General features: G+C 37.6%; 3 protein-coding genes across 3 annotated transcripts; all 3 read right to left on the bottom strand.

The window, feature by feature from the left end:
* Positions 1-208: 208 nt before the first annotated feature.
* On the bottom strand, positions 209-1,156 carry LOC112864975 (olfactory receptor 8J3-like). Its single transcript, XM_025927995.1, has one exon. The coding sequence runs from the start codon at positions 1,154-1,156 to the stop codon at positions 209-211; it is 948 nt and encodes a 315-aa protein (XP_025783780.1).
* A 7,495-nt stretch (positions 1,157-8,651) lies between these two features.
* LOC112864938 (olfactory receptor 8K1) lies at positions 8,652-25,195 on the bottom strand. Its single transcript, XM_025927947.2, has 2 exons — positions 25,091-25,195; positions 8,652-10,085 (listed from the first exon to the last, which is right to left on the bottom strand). Exon 2 carries the CDS (start codon positions 10,074-10,076, stop codon positions 9,117-9,119), a length of 960 nt encoding a protein of 319 aa, XP_025783732.1. The 5' UTR covers positions 10,077-10,085; positions 25,091-25,195; the 3' UTR covers positions 8,652-9,116.
* Positions 14,326-15,267, bottom strand: LOC112864878 (olfactory receptor 8K5). The gene has a single exon (XM_025927879.1). It carries the CDS (start codon positions 15,265-15,267, stop codon positions 14,326-14,328), a length of 942 nt encoding a protein of 313 aa, XP_025783664.1.
* Positions 25,196-27,024: the final 1,829 nt, after the last annotated feature.

A 27,024-nucleotide genomic window follows, 5' to 3' on the forward strand; every position in this document is an offset into this window, starting at 1 on the left:
GGTATGAAGTTAGTGAGCAATGTTTGTTTCTGTAACAACCTCACATTTCAAAGAACTTGAGTTGACTTTTTAATTCAATGCTTCCCCAATCCTAGCTCCTTTTAATTCCTGGGATTAATTGTAAACCTATGTCAGCCACCTGTTTGCTTTCTCCGACATATGGTAACCTATCTTAACCATCTCATCATTGACCTATAGAGCTCTAAAATTACACTGATTTTAAGGAATAGCATGAAATTGTTAGAAATCTCTGTAAGGCAGCCTTCACATCCTTATTCCGCAGGCTGTAGATCATGGGATTCAACATGGGGATCACCAGTGTATAAAACACGGAAGCAATTTTATCAGTATCCAATGAGTAGTTAGTTTGAGGCTGCAAATACATGAAGAGAAGGGTCCCATAGAACACAGTGACAGCCATCATATGTGAAGCACATGTGGAAAAGGCTTTTTTCCTTCCTTCTGATGAACGCATCCTTAGAATGGACAATACAATGTTGAAATAAGATACTACAACTATTATCAAGGATAAGACCAAATTTGTAGCTGCGGATATAAATACTATTGTCTCTGGAAGGTAAGTATCAGAACAGGACAATGTTAACAGTGGGACAATATCACAGAAGAAATGATTGATTACATTGGAGGAGCAATAAGACAGAGAAAATATACAATATGAAACCACAATACCTGTGGAAAAGCCATAGAGGTATGTGAGGGATACCAGCAGAAGGCAGATCTGTGGAGATACCACCACCATGTAAAGCAGGGGGTTACAAATGGCCACATAGCGGTCATAAGCCATCACAGCTAACGTGAGCACCTCAGCTACAATGAAAAATAAGAACCCTCCCAGTTGGGTGGCGCATTCATAGTATGAGGTGGTTTTCTTCTGTACTAAAAAATTGATCAGCATTTTAGGGGCAATGACAGTAGAATCGCCAAGATTGATGATAGCCAAATGGCGCAGGAAGAAGTACATGGGGGTTTGAAGTTGAGAGTCAACACTGGTGAGGGTGATGATGCCCAGATTCCCTGCCATGGTCAGCCCATAGATCACCAGGAAAACAAAGAAGAGTGGAATCTGGAGCTCTGGGCGGTCTGAGACTCCCATGAGAATGAACTCAGTCACCAGGGTGAGGTTCCCTGGAGCCATGTAAGGGTTTGGAAACTCATCTGTTTGGAGAAGAAAAGGAGAAGTGGTTACAAACTCTAAAGATTTATTTTTTAGGACTTTCATTAGGCAGTAAGGGTAATTCCTTAGGTGAGATTTCCTGGAATGATGTATGAATCTAACTCAGTTATTGAAATCAAGGTGCTAGGACTAGTAAATAAACTACAGTCATTTGGAAGAGAGAAAAAGCAAGTGCAGCAAATTAAATAGATGACCCAGCTTCATTCATTATTGGAGGATTTCCTTCCTCACATTCTTATTCAGTTTTGAATATCTTATTAGCTTGCCAGGTATTTGAAGCCATGATTTCTATCTTATATGTCTCTTGAGTGTGAAAAGCCTTGAGGAATTGTATGCCTTCAAAAAATCCAGTTTCTCCTTGTGATTTCTTAATCTGGGACTTGTTGCTTTATTGTAAGATTGGATGATTCTAGTCACTATCCTGCCCCATTTTCTTTATCCTATCTTTCTATAACTTCTAGCTGATGAACATTGAATTTGCAATTTCTACCATCCATATCTGTTAACTGTTTTTTCTCATTTTCCATTTTATTAACCCAGACAAAAATACTTGGAAATATGTCTTTTTTTTACGTTTATTTATTCATTTATTTATTTATTTGATAAATACACAGAGAGAGCATACACAAGCAGGGGAAGGACAAAGGGAGAGGGAGAGAGAGACTCCCAAACAGGTTCCACTCTGTCCTTCCAGAGCCCAATGCAGAGCTCTACTCACAAACTGTGAGATCATGACCTGAGCCAAAATCAAGAGTTGGGTGCTTTACTGACTAAGCCACCCAGGTGCCCTGGAAATATGTCTTTTATTTTTTAGATGACTTATTTTCTCTTCAGCTTTCAGAAAATAAGACCTGTAAAAATTACAAATATTTGTAAAACAACCCATTATGCTTTATTGGATACTATTTCTTTTTCCTTTTTTTTCTCAGAACTTTTCCTTCTTACCTCACAAGTTATAAAGTTCCATCATGGTTATTTTTAATCAGTATTTTTAATTTATAGAATATTATAACATTATTTTAAAAACATAATATATCTGGCCTTTGTTTTTAGTTGAACTTTATCTTGACATATTTTCCTACTTTTGACATATTTCACTACTGCAATGATAATAAACATCCTTACATTATAAAACCTCTATGATAATTTCATTGCATATATTTCCCAACGGATCAGCATGCTATTATGATATGACTGAATATTTTCCTAGAATTGCTTGTTTCGAGAATGGTCATCTGTTCCTAACTAACCCAATTAGAATCGCTTCCCAATTACAACTGATAGTTCCAGTGGTGGGCACCTGTCCAAAAGAGTACCATGATTGTCTCTTATATGAAGACCTTGTGTTACATTCTAGAGAATCAAGACTATATCATCATATAACATAACATCCACCATTTAGCAGAAGTTTAAGTATTCTTGCACATAAACACACAAAATTAATAGTAATAATAATAATAATAATAATAAGAGTGAGTAGGAGGAAATGTTCGGACATGATGGATATGGTTATGATATGTTGTGGTGATGGATTCACTGATGTAACTCCAGACTCATCAAATTGTACCCATCAAACATGTATAAGCTTTTTGTATGTCAACCATACCTCAATAAAGTGGTCTAAAAAAAAGACTACAGGTCATAAATGCCTGAACTGTTAAATCTCAAGTTGTTGACATTTTCTCTCTTACAATAGGATGGAATGGAGAACCATTCTGCAGTGAGAAAAAACGAATGAAGCAACAATATAGAAAGAATCAGAAAAAACAAGACCAAAATAACGTCTAACATTGTAGAGTATTTACTACATCATCATTCTTTTCTTGGTTTCTTTGAGCCATTTTCTTATTCAAGGGAGAGAGAGAGAGAGAGAGAGAGAGAGAGAGAGAGAGAGAGAGACTGTGAGTGGGGAAGAGGTGGACAGAGAGGGAGACAGAATATGAAGCAGTCTCCAGGCTCTTAGCTGACAGCACAGAGCCTGACATGGGAGTCAAATTCATGGACCACAAGATCATGATCTGAGCCAAAGTTGGATGCTCAACTGACCAAGCCACCCAGGAACCCTGAGCCATCTCCTTACTTATTTATTTGCCAAGTATTTGTTTATTTCCTACTTGTGCAAGAGAATGTTCAATCTCCAGATAAATTACTTGTCCCTCAGTTCATGAGACTTCTATTCCAATAATAAAGAAGAGACAAAGGCTGGTAATGGAAATTATAAATGAGATAATTGAAGGTTGTAATAAACACAATAAATAAATCGAATGAAAACATACATTAGTATCACCTGGGATGATGATATCACATAGGATGTCAGCAGAAGGCCTTTCTGAGAGAGTGACATTTGAACTGAAACCTAAAGTGTTGGAAGGAACCAACTATTTCATAGATCACAGGAATAACATTCCAGGATTTCAGGCAGGCATGTATTTCTTGAAGATACTTCACAGGAGTAGAAAAGAACTTGTCTTCTCTGTTTACAACTTATACTACAACTTGTTCCTGTTTATTTATTTTTTTATTGATTTAGGAGAGAGGTTGAGAGAGAACAAGTCAGGGAGAGGGATAGAAGGAAAGAGAGAGAGAAAATCCCATGTGGGGCTTGAACCCACGTCCCTGGGATCATGACCTGAGCTAAAATCCAGAATCATATGCTCAACAGACTGAGCCACCCAGGTGCCCCAGTGTTTTGTTCATTTTTAAAATGGAACTTGAGGGCACCTAAGTGGCTCTGTTGGTAATGTGTCCAACTTTGGCTCAGGTCATGATTTCGTGGTTTGTGAGTATAAGCCCCCCATCAGGCTTTGTGCTGACAGATAAGACCCTCTCTCTCTGCCCCTCCCCTGCTCATGCTATCTCTCTCTCTCTCAAAAATAAATGAACATTTAACAAATAAAAATAAAAATAAAAAATAAAAGGGAACTTGGGGCACCAGGGTGGCTTAGTAGGTCAAGCATCCAACTCTTGACTTCAGCTCAGGTCATGATCTCATAGTTCATGCACAATATGGAGCTCTGAGCTGACAGTGCAGAGCCTGCTTGGGATTCTCTCTCCCTCCCTCCTTGCCCCTCCCCTCTCAATAAATAAATACACATTTAAAAAAATGAAAAAAAAACAAGAAGTTTTAAGGTAGGTAAATAACATGATCAACTTTAAATTTAAAATGAGAACGCCTACTGACATGAAGATAATACGTTATAGGTTTGGAAAGAGGTACACATGAATAGAAATTTAGAAAGAGAGTCAAGCATTTGTTATAAGGCTCCTGGGGATGATAATGTTGACTTGGGTTCAAGTGGAGAAGCTGGAGGTAGAGGGAAGGAGATACATTTAACAGTTGATAGCAGAAAGAAAATGGTATCTTCAACATAATTCATATTATGTGAGACAGATATGAGGGAATAACAGATGGGGCCAGATCAGGAAAGACTTTGTGATTTTTTTCTTTTAAGTTTTTGCTACTGGATCAATAGCCATGACGTTTTTGAATATTAGAGAATGTGGTTTAAGATGGAGTGATTACAGTGGCATTTTGAACATAGTAAGCGTTAGAGGCTTATGAGACATTTAAACAGTAATTTACACAAACTAATATTTAAGTCTGGAGCAATTAGTGTGGTTGGTCTTATAGATACTTAAGATAGCATTTTTTTCATCTAATTCAAGAATTTTTTTAAAAATTGTAAAAAACAAACAAACAAACAAAAAACCCTAACTTCTAATATGTTCCTCAATCTTCATCCTTTTCCACACAGGGACAACCCTCTGTTTCGAGATTCTAGCTTTTCTTTTATCCTCAAACATTACACTACAGAATATTGCTTCTGTGTCCCCACCTCCATGCCTCTTTATGACCTTATCTTCTTTGTTTACGACTTTTAATATTTTGTTCACAGCTTTCTGGCTCTGCATTGTCTCCCTTGGCAAACACATCAACTCTAAGCAAAAAAAAAAAAAAAAAAAAAATCTAAATTATATCAGCTCTTCCATTTCTGCTGGAATCTGATGTGTTGCTCATTATATCCTTCATACTAAAGAGCAAAAATACATTTTAAAAAGCAACCATTTAAAAGACAAACATCCTATTCATCCTCCAATTTGCTCTTTCAAAACTCCATATGCATTGTTGGCCAGTTTCTCTAAATACTTCCCCATCCTAAGCGTCTTCCTCTTCTACTTGCTTAGGTCAAGCTTTCTTTATCACTGGACTTGACTATTGCATCTGCCTTGCTTTCCCTATCATAATTCTCTCAGGTTAGCTGGTAGAAAAAATGGCAGTCGTTAAAGCTTTTTGCGTAATTAAGGTGTATAATCTGAGCCTTTTTTAAAAAAATAATAATTGAAAGATGCTTCAGCTTCATTTTCAGTGCATTCCACATTCAGGGCTATACCAATTTTCTGGCCATACTATCCTATCGGATACACAGTGAACATAATTTTCATCTCTGGCTGTCTGTGTCCTCATGTTGATTCTCCTGAGATGACTCCATTCTTTGTGTGTGAGAGGTGACATGTTATCTGAAGGAAGTTTGCTCATCCTTTGTAGCAGGGAGCCCCATGTGATCAGAAAATAGAAATAAAAGTAGTGTCAAATGAAGCTAACAAACGTGAATTTTGGAGTATTTAATAATGTCATCTCTGATCATACTCTAGGCATTTTCAATCTTCTTATGAATACTAATGAGTAACGTGGAGGGTAAAAAGTTGAGCTTTCATTAACACCAATGTTTCATGGCTAATAATAATAACCTTAAAAAGTATATATGGAAATAGTTTCCATGTACTTAGAGCCTTCTTTTACTATAAAATTATGAGGCAGAATTTTTTAAAAAGTAAATTTATTTTTGAACGTCTTATTTTGGGTCATGTGAGCTAAGGGCAACCCAGCAAGTGAACATTTTCTTCCTTGTTATAGAGGTTCTGTCCTATAAAACCAGGGAACTTGGAGTTTGCAGTTTGTTAAAGTCTCACTTCTACTTATGCAGCGTCTCTCCTCAAAGACAAGTTTTTCTTTATGAGTGAGATCTTCTCAACTATAATATTGGCACATTAGTTTTACTATGAGATAGTATATCTGTATGTTATCATATTCAATGGGAATTTTCTCAAGATAATTTGTGATTTTATATTCTCAAAAAGGAATGCCATTTGGAATTCTTTTTCTCACAGATTGTCAGGGGAAATATGCAGTTTTCTTTTAGCTAATATGGAAGAAATAAAACTATGGTATACATAAACTCAGTGAGCAAAAGTTATGACTTCAGTAGGGATATAACTTATTTAGGTACATAAGACATAACAATACCAGCCCTGATTTGGAAACATAATAGCCAGATCATATTTAACAACATGTATTCGCCCAAAGGCTACAAATCTTGGAAACAGATTAACGTATTATCTTATTGGATTATTCATAGTGTCGAGTGCCTTCCAAAATGGAAGTGAAGGAGCTCAGTTTGAGGTTGAGTTTTGGATCTTTCAAAAGCCATTATACAAAAACAAGACAAATATTTTCTACCCACCTCTAATGGAGAATCTGCTTCAGGCTCTTAGTGACAGTCTCTAAATGCGGTTCAATAAAATACCTAACTCTGAAGCACAGGTGATCCTAGAATCCACAAATTGCCTTTTATATCCTTGGGGAAGATGCCACTTGGAAATAGCTCCTTAACAAGACCTCCCTGCAGGAATTCAACCAGACATCCCTTGAGTGTTGTTTGTGGCACTAGGAACCTCCATTAATGAAGTGAGTTCAGTTCCCTGATATCTCAGGGACACAGTGATTAAAGTGTGTGTGTCAAGGGGCGCCTGGGTGGCGCAGTTGGTTAAGTGTCCGACTTCAGCCAGGTCACGATCTCGCGCTCCGTGAGTTCGAGCCCCGCGTCAGGCTCTGGGCTGATGGCTCAGAGCCTGGAGCCTGCTTCCGATTCTGTGTCTCCCTCTCTCTCTGCCCCTCCCCCGTTCATGCTCTGTCTCTCTCTGTCCCAAAAATAAATAAACGTTGAAAAAAAAATTAAAAAAAAATGCTAATATTAAAAAAAAAACAGTTATTGACCAAGAAAGATGCTGATGATGAATTATCAAGTAAGGAAAGTAAGTTGCAGAGGCATGGTGAATTATGATTTTTTAAAATACCGTTCTATAATGGATGGTATTGGAGAAAGCTATTAATATTATTTGATGTTACTTTTTGTTTTGTGGATAACAATGGAAATGAAAAAGACTGTGCAGTACAATATAAACTGTTATGCTAGAAAATAAAATGCGCTCATAACAACAAATAAGCTGATGGATAAGATCCAAAGTCAACATGGTAAACAAAGTTGATATCATCAGAGAACACAACTTTGTATTCATTTTATTGTATTGAATTTATGTTTTATTTTAGTCAGTTCACTTTATTTAAAAAATTAAAAAGTCTAGCTTTATTGAGATTATAATCAATAAAAACATTATATAAAACTAAACTATAAAACAATGGTTTGATATTTGTAATATATCATGGAATGATCGCTACAGTCAGGCTAATTATCATACCCATCACCTCACATAGTTATTTTTTCTATTTGTCGTGAGAAAATTTGAGATCAACTCTCTTAACAAAGTAAACTACATTAAAGGAGGAAAGTAAGCAAAATGCATGGATTTAGCACAAGGAAGGCATGGTTCATGTATTGATTTAATTTCCCACAATTTTAACTTTTAATACGAGGGCAGATTGAAACAAACACTAGTGAGGTAGTGTACATATTTTAAAAGTCTAAAAAATATCCATGAAATAACAAAGATAATACGAAAATGTAAGGAGTCCATCCATTCGCTGAGTGAGTGCACAATGTTAATGAAGCATCTCGTTAGCATAGTCCGTGCAAAAGCATCACTGTATATACAGGCTGAGGAAGGGGACCAAATAGACAGGAAAGTTTCACAGGCGCCTGGGTGGCTCAGTCAGTTAAGCATCCTACTTGATCTCAGCTCAGGTCATAACCTCATGGTTTATGAGTTTGAACCCTACCTGCATAAGGAACATGGAGCCTGCTTGGCTCTTTCTCCCTCTTTCTCTGCCCCAACTTCACTCATGCTCTCTCTCTCTCTCTCTCTCTCTCTCTCTCTCTCTCAAATATAAAAAATAAATAAACTTAAAAAATAGCCTTATTTATCTTTAATCTTTGCTATTACTGCTATAGATTTTTCAAAATCTTGATGTCATTTTGATAGACGACCAAATAACTCCTTGATCTTGAGTTTGTTGATTCTAAATCAGCTTATCAGGAGCCTATGGTAAATCAAAGTTACTTATACAGTATGAGGACCTGTCAAGGGGGACCAAAAATCAGCCAATATTTTTCTCATGTTCTTAATGAAACAATCTTCCCAGATGACCCCTGTATCCTTGAAATAGAAAATATGAACTCAAGCCAACTGATAATATCATTCTGAAGTGTTATGCTTTCTTATTTAGCCTAGATTCTTGAAACGATTTGATCATGTTGTGTTATAATCACACATTTACTTACTTTCTTGCCTCCTGCCTAGCATACACAATCTTACCTATCATCAATACAAAATCACTACTATAAAAAACACATTAGTATTTTCTGGTAAGTTTTATTCCATTTTGACTAAGATTTTTTTTAACCTCTACAAACCCAAGTTCAATATGATTTGCCTACAACCTCCAATATGACCTTGGACATAACTTGGAACTTAAATTATCTGGCTATAATATTAATTAATTCATTCGTTCATTTATTCAATTGGGATGGAGAAGAATACAGGAAGATATAGGAGGAGTTTTGTCCAAAAAAGGAGGAACGCGATCAATTAGGTAAAACATTTCTACTTTTTGATGCTATAATTGAACTGGCAGAGCATTAAACAAAGACTTTTGGACCCACCTTTGCAACTGAACTGTATGATATTAAGTGGAAATTTTGCATCGGTTGGTTAAAATTCTCTTCAGAGCATCTTTTACTTCTTTGTTCCTTAAGCTGTAGATCAATGGATTCAGCATAGGGATCACCAAGGTGTAAAACACAGAGGCCATCTTATCAATATCAAAAGTATGGCTGGATTTGGGCTGCAGGTAAATAAACAATAATGTCCCATAGAACACGACCACCACCGTCAAGTGGGAACTACAGGTTGAGAAGGCTTTGTATCTCCCCTCGGTTGAGTTCATTCTGAGGATGGCCACAAGAATAAACATGTAGGATATAAGAACAATCAAGAGGGAAGAAAGCAGATTACAGCCTGAAAAACTTAAAATGATCAATTCTAATTCATGTGTGTCTGAACAGAGCATGGATATGAGAGGAAGGCAGTCACAGTAAAAATAACTGATAATGTTGGAGCCACAGAAGGACAATTTAAATAATTTGATTGTGAGAAAGAGTGACACAAATGTGCTGTAGAAATAAGGAATAAGGACCAGCGCCCAACGCACCTTCTCTGCCATGATGACCACATAGAGGAGAGGTTTGCAGATGGCTACGTAGCGATCATAGGCCATTGCTGAAAGAATGAACAGTTGGGTGATGATGAAAATCTCAAAGACTGCCAGCTGGGTGGCACACCAATGGTAGGAAATTGTATTTTTGTGCACCACAAAGTTTACCATCATTTTTGGGCCGATGACAGTGGAGTAACCAAGATCAGTAATTGACAGATGTCTAAGGAAAAAGTACATGGGGGTATTTAGCTTGGAGTCCAAATGGGTCAAGATAACTATGCCCAGATTGCCTGTCACTGTGATCAAATATATGATAAGGAAGATTGCAAGGAGAGGTGCTTGCAGCCCAGGGTTGCTGGTGATCCCCAGGAGAATAAATTCAGTCACCTCAATCAATGCAGAATGATTCTGTTTCTCCATAGGATTCATCTTGGTAACCTGTGTAAGGTACAAAATCACTATGTATTATATTTGAGAGGCTATCTTTTAAAAGAATTTAAAATACTGTGCATGAGATAGAGATATACTCTCTTTACCTTGAAACATAAATGAAAACTCCTCTTCCCCTCAGGCCCAAACTACACACACCTACACTCACATTGTAGTGCAAATGCCTAACAATCAGCTTTTTTAATTGTAATGTATTATAACGTAAATCTCTGAGATTAAGCTTTTGATTGCCAAAGCATTGATTTCAAAAACATCCCTCTCAGATAAGCACGTTGCCAGGTACACAACTAGGGAAAGATCAGACCACCTCACTCGTGAAGTCCCCCTTTTGGAAGGCCCTGGGTGACCTAGAGGGCCTACTGCTGGAGGTACCCTGCATTTCCCTTCCCAAGCTTTAATTCCTGCCTCCTAGGTTTTAAATTCACGGATGACGAGCAAACCCATGAAACTGCAGACATCCCATCCTTGACCCCAATCAAGGCAGAACTCCAAGTCCTTTCCCCCACCTCTCTGAGACCAAGAATAGCATGGGTCCCTGGGCATTCCTAATTGATAGCTTCACTTTGATAGACTGAGACCCACACACAACACATAGTGATGGAAACTTAATTTTTTAATGTTTATTTATTTATTTATTTAATTTTACAAATATTTTTTAATGTTTTTAATGTTTTATTAAACGTAATGTTTAATGTTTTTATTTTTGAGAGAGAGACAGACAGAGCGTGAGCAGGGGAGGGGCAGAAAGAGAGGGAGACACAGAATCTGAAGCAGGCTCCAGGCTCTGAGCTGTCAGCACAGAGTCTGACCTGGGGCTCAAACTCACAAACCCTGAGATCATGACCGGAGCCGAGGTCAGATGCTCAACTGACTGAGCCACACAGGCACCCCAATGTTTACTTATTTTTGAGAGAGGCAGACAGAGCATGAGCGGGGGAGGGGCAGAGAGGGGGGGGGGGAGACCCAGAATCTGAAACAGGCTGCAGGCTCTGAGCTGTCAGCACAGAGCCTGACTTGGGGATCGAACTCAGGAAAGGTGAGCTCATGACCTGAGCTGAAGGTGGACGCTTAACCGACTGAACCACCCGGCACCCCTATATGTCTGCTAAAATTCTGAAGCCCAGAAAACAAACATATACACCTCAACCATAAGCTTTACCTTATTGACAATGATCATATCTGTTTAAAATAACAAGACATTAAAAAAACTTTTCAAATGGTTGACGGAGTGATGCAAAAGGTGATGTTCAGGAAACCTTTGACATTAAATATATATCTCAATATTCTCACATTACTGCTCAGTCTATTTACCCTCTACAAAATCTAATGCTGTACTATATTAATTTCAGAATATTGTTATTTGTATCATGTCCACGTTTGCCACATCTGGTATTTCTGCCTGGCGAATCACTTATACTAATGATCCTCCAATCATACACTCCTTTTGCACTAAAAGGGATTTGGCCAATCTAATTATTTATGAATTCTTCATAGAGATACATCTAAAGAGGCCCAGTGGAAAGAAGAATACAAATGGATATCAAGCACTGATGGAGAACTCATTACGTGCCTGACACTTTTCTGAGCACTTTACATAGATTAACTCATATGATGCATACAGTAATTCTAGAAAATCGATGGTAGGACCGTATCCATGTGAACGTCAAGGAAATGACTTAACTAAGGTCACTCAGATAATAAGTGGTGGGGTCAAAATTAAAAAAAAGTTATTCTGTCTTCAGAGTATATTCTCATAAACACAATAGGAGTCTTTCTCTCTATTAAGGTCACCCTGAGTCAGTAGGAAATGAATAGTTGAACAAGAGGAACATGAGGTAAATAAGGATACAGGAAGATTCTTGTTAAAACAAATGACAAAAGCAGTTATTTGACAACAAAGGTGATCTAATAGCACAGCTCAGAGTACCAGAGAGTATATAATAGATCTGTCCTACACATTAATCATATTGATGGCAGAAAAGTATATTGCAAAGGAAAAAGCAATTTTGCAGAGCATAATGCCCTTCAAGGCTTTGGTGATGACCCAGTTTAAGCTGTACGTCCTGACATTTTCCAAGACCAGTGTTTTCTACTTACCTTACTGGAGAATCAACTTTGACTTCCTATTGTTTTAATCCTCACTGGTTGCTGCAGAATGTATTTAAACATTTCCCTGCCCCCTTGAGACTCATTCTGTTAAAGTTTTAATCCAACTCCAGAATTAAAAAAAAAAATGCATGTAATTACTTGAGCGAGAGTACCATGGGTCTCTGAAATTATTCCTGGAGTATCCCATTGAGAAAGATCAGAAGTGTTTTGTATGGGTGTCTAACTGAATAAATTATACAATATCATTGAACACTGGGAATCATAAAGATGCTCAGCATTTCAGTTCATGCACATATTAGTTATATTACACACATACTCTCTCTCTCTCTCTCTCACACACACACACACACACACACACACACACACACAACTATGCAAGGGTAAATGAAAGAATGACTTCCTAGAAAAAGATAATGCGATATTGGATAGTACAGCATCCATTATCCAAATATACTGTTACTAGATATATAATTATGGGCTAACATAAGGCAATGTTTTGTGACTTATATTGTTTCTGCCAATGCATCAGTGGTAAATCTTTTCTTTCCCTGTTCATGAAGTATCTTTCATCTCTGTTTTTAAGGATTTCTCATTATCATTGGGTTTTGGAAATTTTATTGTAATGTGGGTATACTTTCCTTTCTGTTTACCCTGCTTAGAATATTTTTAGCTTCTTAAATCTTTGGGATTGTAGTTAATGTTTTATAATGAATTTGGAAAAAAAAACATTCTGCCCAACATCTCTTGCAATGGGTTTTCTGTTCCACATTCTCTCTTTTTTCTTCTTAGACCTACATTTAAATGTATAGTGTACAGCTTGTTATTGTTCTGGAGATCACTTAGACAATTTTCAAAGTGTTTATTTAATTTTTGTTTTCCCTCTGGCTTCATTTTGGGTAGCCTCTATTGTGATATGCTTAAGTGAAGTTATTTCTTTTTCAGCTGTTGTTACTTTCGTCCAATTTATGTGTTTGCGTCTAATATAGTATTTTAATTTATAGAAGTTCCCTTTGGTCATCTTTAAATCTTTCATTTGTGTCCTCAAAAGGTGAGTGTTTTTATTAAATTATTCAATACATTGAGCATATGTTTTCATATGTTATAAAGTCCTTGCCTGGTAATTCTATCATCACTGTCATTTTAGAACCTATTTTAATTATTTCCTGGGTAGGATCACATGTTTCTTTCTTCACATGCCTTCACTCATATCTAGTACTTGTGATTGGATGCTGAATATTGTGAATTGTCTGTTAATGAAGACTATATATTTTTTATCTTCCTAAGATAATGCTAAGTTATAAACACTGTTAAACAATGTTCATAATGTTGTAAACAAGTATTACTTGGCTTTTTTTGAGATTTGTTTTCAAACTATATGAACAGGAATCTGAAGTAGTTTTTACCTCAGATCTCTACTGGATGCCTAGGTGTTAAACATGAATTCCACACTCTGGCTTTCGGAAATTTTCATGTCTTCCTGCCTTATGTGACCCTGGAATTGTTCAGCTCATAATTCCATGCTCGTTCTTTTAATCACTTGTGGACTTTTACTATAAACATTCCTAAGTTAGTGTTGAGCCATAAACTCAAGAAGACCTTGTAATGTAATTACTTTAAATGTAAATAAATTCAATTCTCCAAAGGTAGGAATTGGGGGAATGGATTTTTAAGGAATCATGATCCAACTATACATTATCTGCAAAAGATTCACTTTGTTTATACTTTGTTGTGGGTTCAGAAAATACAGAGTAAATAAGATTGTGAAGATACCTACCCCCTATCCCCTTCGCCCCCCCCCAAAAAAAAAACTTGAAAGAAACAAACACACACTTAGTTTACTGATGCAGCATTTAATAAGGTTTCCAGTGGGAATAATGTAAAGTTCTATGGGATAACTAAAATAAACTTTGAATCAAAAGCAGGGAATGTTTTAGGTGAGTGCATTTAATTAAGATCCAAAATATGAACTGAATATATATATAAGTATATTGGTTAAATAGAAGAGATTGCTTTGTACGTGATAATTAGTCTTTGTTCTGGAGTCAAAAAGAATTAGATACATTATCAAGTGACATTTGCCTTTATCATTGTTTATTAGAACATTATTCCATGTTGAATATTAGATACAAAGTTTGTGCTGATTCCTAAAGACCCTGCGGAAGGCAATTTTTACCTCTTTGTTTCTTAAGCTGTAGATCAAGGGGTTTAGCATGGGGATCACTAATGTGTAAAACACAGAAGCCATTTTATCAGTATCAAAGGAGTGGGCAGATTTGGGCTGCATGTACATAAATAGTAGAGATCCATAGAACACAATCACCACTGTCAAATGAGACCCACACGTGGAGAAAGCTTTTTTCCTACCCTCTGCAGAATGCATTTGAAATATGGATATCAGAATTAGTATGTAAGACACGAGGACTACCAGCAGGGAAGAGATCAAATTAAATGCTGAAAATAGTATGATCAACAATTCTATTTCTTGTGCATTTGAGCAGAGCATAAGTAACAAGGCAACATCGTCACAGTAGAAATGACTGATGACATTAGAACCACAGAAGGTCAATGTGAAAATTTTAATAGTGAACATTAGAGCCTGAAAGGTACTGTAGAGGTATGGAATGCCCACTAGCATGTGACAAAGTCTCTGTGACATAATAACATTGTAGAGCAGAGGGTTACAGATGGCCAAATAGCGGTCATAGGCCATGGCCGACAAGATGAAAAATTCACTAATGATGAACATAAGGAAGAAAGCCAACTGTGTGGCACATGCATAATAAGAAATGGCATTTTGATCCACAACAAAATTTACCAGCATCTTGGGACAAATGACAGTAGAATTACCAAGATCAATGAAAGCCAGATGTTTGATAAAAAAATACATAGGTGTATGTAGGCGGGAGTCCACCTGGGTCAAGATGATCATGCCCAGGTTGCCCACCACTGTGACTGTATAGATGATGAGGAAGACCCCAAAAAGGGGAACCTGTAGCTCAGGCTGCCTTGTGACTCCCATCAGAATGAACTCCGTCTGTGATGTTAGATTCTGTTGGCCCATGTACTCCAGTTAGCTCTTCTGGGAAGACACAGAGAGGTTGCTATTAGCTTTCATGTAGTTCATTTAAATAAATTACAATATTTGTAGACACAATGTAAATATTTCTTTGTAGTGGGGATAGAAGAAGAATTTCCACATCTTATTTTGAAACTAAAACAAATGATAGAATTCTCTACTTCTCAGCGAGAGATCCACATGAAACAAATGTACTGGGATAGCCGATTAAACTTTAAATAGAGCCAACAATATTTGGAAAATACCCATTGATTTTTAAAAAGCCATACAAGATTGGCAAAGATATTGGTGTAGGAGGATGCTGGGCTCACTGCGTCCTGCTGATCACTTAGATTCCACCCACATTGGCCTAGATAACCCAGAAAACCGCCAGAAGACTAGCAGAATGGAATCTCTGGAGCCAAGCGTAGACAAGAGGCCTACCGTAGAGGGTAGGAAGGGCAGAAAAGTGTTGAGTGTTACACGGACTGGTGGGAGGGAGCTAGGGCAGTGGGGGGCATCCCACTGGACAAGGCAGAGCCCCTGAAGTCTGGTTTGCAGAGAGAAGAGGCCGGATTCTGTGAGTTATGACAGCCAATGGGACTTAACATCTGGAATGTTAAAAGTCAACAGCTCTGCTCTCAGAGAGTGGGGAGGGTGAGAGGACACCGGCAGGGAGAGTTGTTGAGCCCCAGAAGGACAGAGCTCAGCAGGGGAACAAAGGCACTGGCAAGTGCCATTTCCCTATCCCATCCCCCAACCGTAATTCTAAAGGGAACCAGTTCCCATCACCGAACTTGCTTGCACCCTGCAAACACCCAATGCTGTGCTTCTGTGGATCCATGCATCCGATGGGCGTGCCTCCCTCCCAGTGCTGCAGGGTCCCTCCCACAAAAGACCACAAAGGGCAAATCTAGCTAAGCCTGCCCCACCCTCCCCTGTGCAACTTGTGGATCCACCCAGTCTAATATGCCCTTGGCTAAATCCCATCTAAGCAGCACCACAAGACTGGCAGTGTGCAAGCAGCCCAGACAGGGGCCATGCCACTCCACAGTGAGTCCTGCCCCTGGGAGAGGGGAAAACAAGGTACACACCAGTCTGACAGTGGCCCCAGTGGTGGGCTAGGGGCAGACATCAGGTCTGACTGCGGCCCCACTCACCAACTCAAGTTACTCCAGACAGCACAGGGGAAGTTCCCTTCAAGTTGGAGCTACCACAGGGACTACCCAAAGGACAAAATGGAAGAATTATCCTCAAAAGAAACTCCAGGAAGTAGCAACAGCTAAAAAAATTGACCAAAAATGATTTAAGAAATATAACAGAACAAGAACTTAGAATAATAGTCATAAAATTAATCGCTGGGCTTGAAAAAAAGTATAGAGAACTGCAGAGAATCTATTGCTACAGAGATCAAGGGACTAAAAAATAGTCATGAGGAATTAAAAAATGCTATAAATGAGGTGCAAAATAAAATGGAGGCGGCCATAGCACAGATTGAAGAGGCAGAGGAGAGAATAGGTGAATTAGAAGATAAAATTATGGAAAAAGGGGAAGCTGAGAAAAAGAGAGATAAAAAAATCCAGGAGTATGAGGGGAGAATTAGAGAACTAAGTGATGCAATCAAACAGAATAATATCCGTATCATAGGAATTCCAGAAGAAGAAGAGAGGGAAAGGGGCTGAAGGTGTACTTGAACAAATCATAGCTGAGAAGTTCCTGATCTGGGGAAGGAAACAGGCATTGATATCCAAGAGGGAACAGAGAACTCCCTTCAGACGTAACTTGAATTGATCTTCTTCATGACATATCAGGGTGAAACTGGCAAAATACAATGATAAAGAGAGAATTCTGAAAGCAGCTAGGAATAAACAGGCCCTAACATACAAAGGTAGACACATAAGAGGAGTGGCAGACCTATCTACTGAAACTTGGAAGGCCAGAAAGGAATGGCAGGAAATCTTCAATGCGATGAACAGGAAAAATATGCAGCCAAGAATCTTTTACCCAGCAAGTTTGTCATTCAGAATAGAAGTAGAGATAAAGGTTCTCCCAAACAAGCAAAAACTGAAGGAATTCATCACCAGTAAACCAGCCCTACAAGAGATCCTAAAGGGGACTCTGTGAGTGAATTGATGCAAGGACTACAAAGTACCAGAGACATCACTACAAGCATGAAACCTACATACATCACAATGACTCTAAACCCACATCTTTCAATAATAACACTGAATGTAAATGGACTAAATGCTCCAACCAGAAGACATAGGGTATCAGAATGGATTAAAAAAAAAAAAAAAAAAAAAAGACCAATCTACTTGCTGTCTACAAGAGTCTCATTTTAGGCCTGAGGACACCTTCAGATTGAAAGTGAGGGGATGGAGAACTATCTATCATGCTACTGGAAGTCAAAAGAAAGCTGGAGTAGACATACTTATATCAGACAAACTAGACTTTAAATTAAAGGCTGTAACAAGAGATGAAGAAGGGCATTATATAATAATTACAGTGTCTAACCATCAGGAAGAGCTAACAATTATAAATGTCTATGCGCCGAATACGGGAGTCCCCAAATATATAAAACAATTACTCACAAACATAAGCAACCTCGTTGATAAGAATGTGGTAACTGTGGGGGACTTTAATACCCCACTTACAACAATGGATAGATCATCTAGACACAGGATCAATAAAGAAACCAGGGCCCTGAATGATACATTGGATCAGATGGACTTGACAGATATATTTAGAACTATGCATCCCAAAGCAACAGAATATACTTTCTTCTTGAGTGCACATGGAACATCTTCCAAGATAGATCACATACTGGGTCACAAAACAGCCCTTCATAAGTATAAGAGAATTGAGATCATACCATGCACACTTTCAGACCACAATGCTATGAAACTTGAAATCAACCACAGGAAAAAGTCTGGAAAACCTCCAAAAACATGGAGATTAAGGAATGCCCTACTAAAAAATGAATGGGTCAACCAGGTAATTAGAGAAGAAATTAAACAATATATGGAAAACATGAAAATGAAAATACAACAATCCAAACGCTTTGGGATGCAGCAAAGGCAGTCCTGAGTGGAAAATACATCGCAATCCAGGCCTTTCTCAAGAAACAAGAAAAATCCCAAATACAAAATCTAACAGCACACCTAAAGGAAATAGAAGCAGAACAGCAAAGACACCCCAAACCCATCAGAAGAAGAGAAATAATAAAGATCAGAGCAGAAATAAACAATATAGAATCTAAAAAAACTGTAGAGCAGATCAACGAAACCAAGAGTTGGTTTTTTGAAAAAATAGACAAAATAGATAAACCTCTAGCCAGGCTTCTCATAAAGAAAAGGGAGATGACCCAAATAGATAAAATCATGAATGAAAATGGAATTATTACAACCAATCTCTCAGAAATACAAGCAATTATCAGGGAATACTATGAAAGATTATATGCCAACAAACTGGACAACCTGGAAGAAATAGACAAATTCCTAAGCACCCACACATTTCCAAAACTCAAATAGAAAGAAATAGAAAATTTGAACAGACCCATAACCAGTGAAGAAATTGAATCAGTTACCAAAAATCTCCCAACAAATAAGAGTCCAGGACCAGATGGCTTCCTAGGGGAGTTCTACCAGACGTTTAAAGCAGAGATAATACCTATCCTTCTCAAGCTTTTCCAAAAAATAGAAAGGGAAAGAAAACTTCCACTCATTCTATGAAGCCAGTATTACTTTGATTCCTAAACCAGACAGAGACCCAGTAAAAAAAAGAGAACTAAAGGCCAATATCTCTGATGAACATGGATGCAAAAATTCTCAACAAGATACTAACAAATCAAATTCAACAGCATATAAAAAGAATTATTCACCATGATCAAGTGGGATTCATCCCTGGGCTGCAGAGCTGGTTCAATATTTGCAAATCAATCAATGTGATATATCACCTTAACAAAAGAAAAGATAAGAACCATATGATCCTGTCAATCGATGCAGAAAAAGCATTTGACAAAATTCAGCATCACTTCTTAATAAAACTCTCAAGAAAGTTGGGATAGAAGGAACATACTTAAACATCATAAAAGCCATTTATGAGAAGCCCATAGCTAATATCATCCTCAATGGGGAAAAACTGAGAGCTTTCCTCCTAAGATAAGGAACACGACAGGGATGTCCACTCTCACCGCTGTTGTTTACCATAGTGTTGGAGGTTCTAGCATCAGCAATAAAACAACAAAAGGAAATCAAAGGCATTAAAGTTGGCAAAGATGAAATCAGGCTTTCACTTTTTGCAGATGACATGATATTATACATGGAAAATCCGATAGACTCCACCAATAGTTTCCTAGAACTGATACATAAATTCAGCAAAGTTGCAGGATACAAAATCAATGTACAGAAATCAGTTGCATTCTTATACACTAATAATGAAGCAACAGAAAGACATATAAAGAAACTGATCCCATTCACAGTTGCACCAAGAAGCATAAAATACCTAGGAATAAACCTAACCAAAGATGTAAAAGATCTGTATGCTGAAAACTATAGAAAGCTTATGAAGGAAATTGAAGAAGATATAAAGAAATGGGAAAACATTCTGTGCTCATGGATTGGAAGAATAAATATTGTTAAAATGTCAATACTACCCAAAGCTATCTACACATTCAATGCAATCCTAGTCAAAATTGCACCAGCATTCTTCTCGAACCTAGAACAAGCAATCCTAAAATTTGTATGGAACCACAAAAGTCCCCGAATAGCCAGAGTAATATTGGAGAAGACCAAAGCAGGAGGTGTCACAATCCCAGACTTTAGCCTCTACTACAAAGCTGTAATCATCAAGACAGCATGGTATTGGCACAAAAACAGACACATAGACCAATGGAATAGAATAGAAACCCCAGAACTAGACCCACACACGTATGGCCAACCAATCTTTGACAAAGCAGGAAAGAACATCCAATGGAAAAAAGACAGTCTCTTTAACAAATGGTGCTAGGAGAACTGGACAGCAACATGCAGAAGAATGAAACTAGACCACTTTCTTACACCATTCACAAAAATAAACTCAAAATGGATGAAGGACCTGAATGTGAGACAGGAAACCATCAAAACCCTAGAGGAGAAAGTAGGAAAAATCCTCTCTGACCTTAGCTGCAGCAATTTCTTACTTGACACATCTTCAAAGGCAAGGGAATTAAAAGCAAAAATGAACTATTGGGACCTCATGAAGATAAAAAGTTTCTGCACAGCAAAGGAAACAATCAACAAAACAAAAAGGCAACCAACGGAATGGGAAAAGATATTTGCAAATAACATATCAGACAGAGGGCTAGTATCCAAAACCTATAAAGAACTCAGCAAACTCCACACCCAAAAACCAATTAATCCAGTGAAGAAATGGGCAGAAAATATGAATAGACACTTCTTTAATGAAGACATCCAGATGGCCAACAGGCACATGAAAAGATGCTCAACATCACTCCTCATCAGGGAAATACAAATTAAAACCACACTCAGATATCACCTCACACTGGTCAGAGTGGCTAAAATGAACAAATCAGGAGACTATAGGTGCTGGCGAGGATGTGAAGAAACGGGAACCCTCCAGCACTGTTGGTGGGAATGCAAACTGGTGCAGTTGCTCTGGAAAACAGTGTGGAGGTTCCTCAAAAAGTTAAAAATAGACTTACCCTATGACCCAGCAATAGCCCTGCTAGGAATCTACCCAAGGGATACAGGAGCACTGATGCATAGGGGCACTTGTTCCCCAATGTTTATAGCAGCACTCTCAACAATAGCCAAATTATGGAAAGAGCCTAAATGTCCATCAACTGATGAATGGATAAAGAATATGTGGTTTATATATACAAGGGAATACTACTTGGCAATGAGAAAGAATGAAATCTGGCCTTTTGTAGCAACGTGGAGGGAACTGGAGAGTGTGATGCTAAGTGAAATAAGCCATACAGAGAAAGACAGATACCATATGGTTTCACTCTTATGTGGATCCTGAGAAACTTAATAGAAACTCATGGGGGAGGGGAAGGAAAGAAAAAGAGGTTAGAGTGGGAGAGAGCAAAAGCGTAAGAGACTCTTAAAAACTGAGAACAAACTGAGGGCTGATGGGGGGTGGGAGGGAGGGGAGAGTGGGTGATGGGCATTGAGGAGGGCACCTGTTGGGATGAGCACTGGGTGTTGTATGGAAACCAATTTGACAATAAATTTTATATTTAAAAAATGAAATAAAATAAAAGTCTATTCATAAAAAAAGTAAAAAGCCATATAAGCATTAATACAAATTTATTAGACTTTATTTCATCTACACAATGGTATCAATTTTCCTTTTGTACACTTCCATTTTTGTATGATAATTCCAGTGAAATTTTGATATTCTTAATGAAAGAAGCAGAAATAATCTGGAGGCAATGCAGTTTAAGATTTAGGTTCCTCATTTGCATTTTCAAGGCCATGAATGAGGCCTTAGGCATGAACTAACAAAGTAATATATCTTTGTAAATGTTGCAAATGTAAAATATTTTAACCTTGATCAATTAAGCTCATTTTCTCTCTCCATTCCAACTTCTCCATCATCCTTCAGCTAATGTCAAGATAGTTTGTCATGTCTGAGGACATTTGTGGGATCCAGTTAAAGAGAGGTTGAGTAAACAATACTTTATTTGATGGTTACTGAATATATCTATATGGTTCAAAATCAGTGATATTTATCACTGAAAAGTGCCATCCATTTGGTGTAAGAACAGCTGTTAAGAACACTCCTACCACCCAATATGCTGAGATGTATGTCATTAATAAGAACATATTTATGGATATTATGATGCTTTTTTTTGAAAAACAGAGAGAGATAGAGACAGAGACAGCATGAGTGAGGGAGGGGGAGGGACAGAGAGAGAGAGGGAGAGAGAGAATCCTAAGCAGGCTCTGCATTGTCAGTACAGAGCCCCACGTGGGACTCAAACTCAAAACCCTGAGATCATGACCTGAGCCAAAATCAGGCTTACCTGACTGAGCCACCCAGGCACCCCAAGATTTTATGATGCTTTTGATTATTAGTTTTAGAGCTGAACTTTAAGATTATGTTTCCATTGTAAATAAATATTCACATTTACATTGCAACTTACATGCATAGTTTTATTTCTTCTCTTTTAATTTTTTTTTTTTAACATTCATTTATTTTTGAGAGAGAGAGAGAGAGAGAGTACAAGCAGGGAAGGGTCAGAGAGAGGGAGACAGAGGATTGGGAGCAGGCTCCAAGCTGTCAGCACAGAGCCCATTGTGGGATTTGAACTCACAAATCATGACGTCATGACCTGAGCTGAAATCAAGAGTCTGCCGCTTAACTGACTGAGCGACCCAAGCTCCCCTATTTCTTTTTTTTTTTTTTTTAAAGAACGATCTCAAATTAGGATAAGCCTCAAAATGCACAAGGTTTGGATCCACTCCTGCTAAAATATACAGTTTATATCAATATTCAGGGATTTTGAATATTGAATTTTACATGCTATATTGCCTCTGCTTTGCTTATTTATATGCATAGATTGATTCTTCCACTGTGGATATGATAAGGTCTATGAAACATTTAACATGTTTATTTGAGTGTTTATTATGTCAATTTATTTCTCAAATTCCACAAAGGGATATACGTAGGGCACAACACTGTGATTTGCAAATATTTCTCTGATAAGTGTCGCCTTCATTTCATAAAATTTACATTGGAAGTCAGTGAAACAAAGTGATTGAAGACAGTGAAACTGCTTTAGCTCAATCCACCTGGATTCCTTCCTTTCCCACTGTTTTTCAGTGAACATTCGGAACTCTGTTAGCATGATTTTCAAGTGGAGAAGGAATTGGAATTGAACATATTCAGTCAGATAAAATACACAATAGAATTACTTTCACGTAACAAGATGTGTAGCTTTAGTCAGTACAACTAGCAGTCCAAGGGGGTTAAGGTAGACACTTCTACCTATCAGATGAAACTCCTGGGAGCCTACCACAGGCCAGCTGGAGTCTGAAGCTACCCGGTGGCAGCTGGCAGATTTCTAAGAATCTGATAATTTTTAGTGTTGAGTCAGCCAGTTTGATCCCGGGAGTGGGCATGGACGAGAGAGGCAGTACGGGAGATACCATCCCATTTTCCTGGATGATACTGTCTATTGTTTCTCCATTGAGTTCCTCCCTGCTTTCAGGGCCCTTCCTCTTGCACGAATAAGCTCCAAGGGTCGCCGGACCTGCTGTCATGGGTTTTCCCGCAGAACGGAAAATGCACCGTCTTAACAAAGGGATTCAGAATGCTGGTACCAATCCCACCACTTAGAAGTCGTCAATGTATTGCTAAGAACTAGTCTAATGTTTATTGAGTTTCTCTCCACTTTCAGTGTCAGTTTTTACCTCTCTCTGAAGATATCTGGATTCTTTCATTCTGTTTTTTTCTCTTTTAATTTTTATTTTATTATAAAAATAATTGACATGAGATCTACATAGTTAAAAGATTTTTAACTCTACAACACAGCATTGTTAACTAGGCACGATGTTGTATGACGTATCTCTAGATCTTACTCATCTCACATAACTGAAACTTTATACCTGTTGATTAGCAATTCCGCATATGATCTAGGAACCCTGCTTCTGAGTATTTATCAAAAAGAATGGCTATTAAGGTGTTAAAGAGATATTAACACCCTATCCATTCTTATTTTGAAAAGGATATCTGATCAGTTTTGAACATCTTTTTTTTTTTATTTTTTTTAACGTTTATTTATTATTGAGAGACAGAGATACACGGAGCATGAGCAGGGGAGGGGCCGAGAGATGGAGAGACACAGAATCTGAAGCAGGCTCCAGGCTCTGAGCTGTCAGCACAGAGCCCAATGTGGGGCTCGAACCCACAAACCGCGAGATGGTGACCTGAACCGAAGTCAGATGCTTAGCCGACTGAGCCACCTAGGCGCCCCAGTTTTGAACTTCTTGATGCATATATTTTAAATACTTCCATTTAGGGCTAACCATTAAAACAGGATATAAAAAATGACATATTGAAAATGACTTTTCAATCTTCAGACATGGTAATATTAGGTAGGAATTATTTGGGGTTCAGGGCTTTCTCCATAATTCTTAAAAGTCATTCTATTTATTTCCCAGGCTACTCAATTAGTTTATAAATCCCATTCTGAATAAAGAAATCAAGTAGGAAGCAAATCAGTCAGGGAAAACAAAAAACAAAAAACAAACAACTAAAATATTTACAAGCTCATGCCTTGGAGTCCTTATATTAAAATTATTTGTAGTTTATAAAATATTGCATGGGTAATAATATATCTTAAAATATTCTTTTTTAAATATTTCATTGGATATATTCAAACTAAAGAATATTATTAAATATTACATAGGACATATACTACAAATTATTTGTTGTTAATATGAAATCCATATGTAACTGGGCATTCTGTAGTTTATGTAGAAATCCTAACCTTGACAGTTTCTAGTTGATGAGACCAATATTGATTTTTTCAGATACCTTTGACTTCCTCTTCACTTGTAATATCCAAATTCCACTATCAACTCTCACAGATCAAATGGATCTATGACATATAGTCAATTCATAGGATTTAGTGCCCTAAAAAGACATTTCTACTCCAGGGAACCCCGGTTAACAAAAAGTATAATGAATTTTTGTGATGTGTTAGAAAGAATCTGCTGTCAGTGACTATGGGAGTGTCCATGATCAGAAGCCAGGAACCATGGGAAATTACCAGCATCCAAGTGATAATCAAAATTAACAAGTCCTATCTACTACTCACCTTTAATAGACTGGATTTTCTTCTCCTAAATTACTCTTGCTTTTCCTTTGGGCAGGGAGAATTTATGTTTCTCCTCTTCTTTGCAATGCTCCCTGAGGAAGTTACATGTAATTCATTCAGATGATGTGCCCAAATCATCTGAGAGATATTTTTAAGTTGCTTTGTGGTACCTACTAATTATCGAGGATATCCTACATATTCCCTAGTGAAAAAATGTAAGGGACAATTCAAGGAAAGGAACAAAACAACGTAAATGATAATGCACAGCTCCATGGAGACCTACATGATATAAATACACTCATTCAGAGTCAGTGATGAAAGTAACAATGGAAAATAGTTTGACATCAGCTTTATCCCAGTAAAACTGGAATAGCTCCAAAAATCATGGATACATTTGACAATAGCATCGTAATTGGACAAGAATTTTTCTTGGAATTTATTATTAGAATACAAGCATATCAGTAGGCACTGGGTTAAAATACATCATTTAACCTCAGTAAGACAGATATTACTATTTCCATATTCAAAGGACACCAAACTCAGATAACTTGCCGAAAGTCACATGGCTGACAAGTAGAAGACTTGAAATTAAAGCCTCATCTTTAAATGACTGATATACATGCCTTGACCTTTCATATGGCAAACCTGTAACAATGATTGTAATGCAATGTGTTGCCATAATGATTGCCTCAAGTATAATGTTTCCTGAGCTGAGATCCTACCAATCTTTGATTCCCACGAACTGTACTCATTAAGAGTAAAATCTATTGTCTTGTTTTCAAATTTACTAATTGTTTTTTATGCAGTATCTAGTTTGCTGTTAAAAAAATAATGAATAAGAAATGTCTGAGTGGCTCAGTCAGTTAAGCGCCTGAAGCTTGATTTCAGCTCAGGTCATGATCTCAAAGGTTATGAGCTTGAGCCCTGTGTCGGGCTCTGTACTGAGAGCCTGGTTGGGGTTCTTTCTCTCCTGCTTGAGATTCTCTCTCTCCCTCTCTCTGCCCCTCCTCTGCTTGTGGTCTCTCTCTCTCTCTCTCAAAATAAATAAATAAACTTAAAAAAAGAACAATAAAATGCTTATGACTGATATTACCTCCTGCTCCTAGTAACTCATTTAGGTCCTCTATCATAATTGCTGTTTCTTTTTCTAATATCCATGTTTTCCTCTAAATTCTTGCAAATATTTGCAATTGTTTTAAATTTCTAATCTGCTATTTCTATTATCTCTGTTATTTCTAGGTCTAATACCGATGATTTATTTTTCCTGGGGTTATGGATAACATTTTCCTGTTTTTTCAAACTGCAGAGAAATATAACTTTAGATCCTAAACCTTGCAAACATTCTGCAGTTGAGTAGAGAATTTTTACATCTTTCTTTAAACAGTGTTGAGGTTTCTTTTGGCAAGGAGTTTGTTTACTTTTATTTACTTGTCATTCTACTTAATCCTGTTGGAAGTTAATATTGAGCTATGTTAAAATGGAGTATAGTGAATCTTTTCCTCTGGGGTGAGTTCTTTTCTCTTTTGCTATCTCCACTGGAAGCCCTATATAGTCAATAAATTTCCTCAGTAAGTGTTGACAGAATTTAAATATATCTGATATATCTTGTGTGAATCAGTAGCTTTCATCATACGGATTCCTGATGATTTCTTTCTCCCTGGTGGTTGTTCCTGATCTGGACTTACGGGGTCTTCTCTTAATATGTGCACTTCACAAGTCATCCAAAGTCTCAAACGTCATGTCAACATCTTAATCACTTTGCTTAGGTCTGTCTACTCCAGGACTAAGCTCCCACATTTCAGGCACCCCAGCCCTTCCTGATCTGATTTTGTCTTTTCGTTTCAATGTGACTATTGTGTTCTCCATGTGTTCCCAACCACCACCCCGTGTCAGGAACCAGTAAACGTGCCCCTTACAGATCACAGTAGTGTGCT

This window comes from Puma concolor, chromosome D1 (genome assembly GCF_028749965.1).
Source record: "Puma concolor isolate L17-30 chromosome D1, mPumCon1.1.hap2, whole genome shotgun sequence".
NCBI lineage: Eukaryota > Metazoa > Chordata > Mammalia > Carnivora > Felidae > Puma > Puma concolor.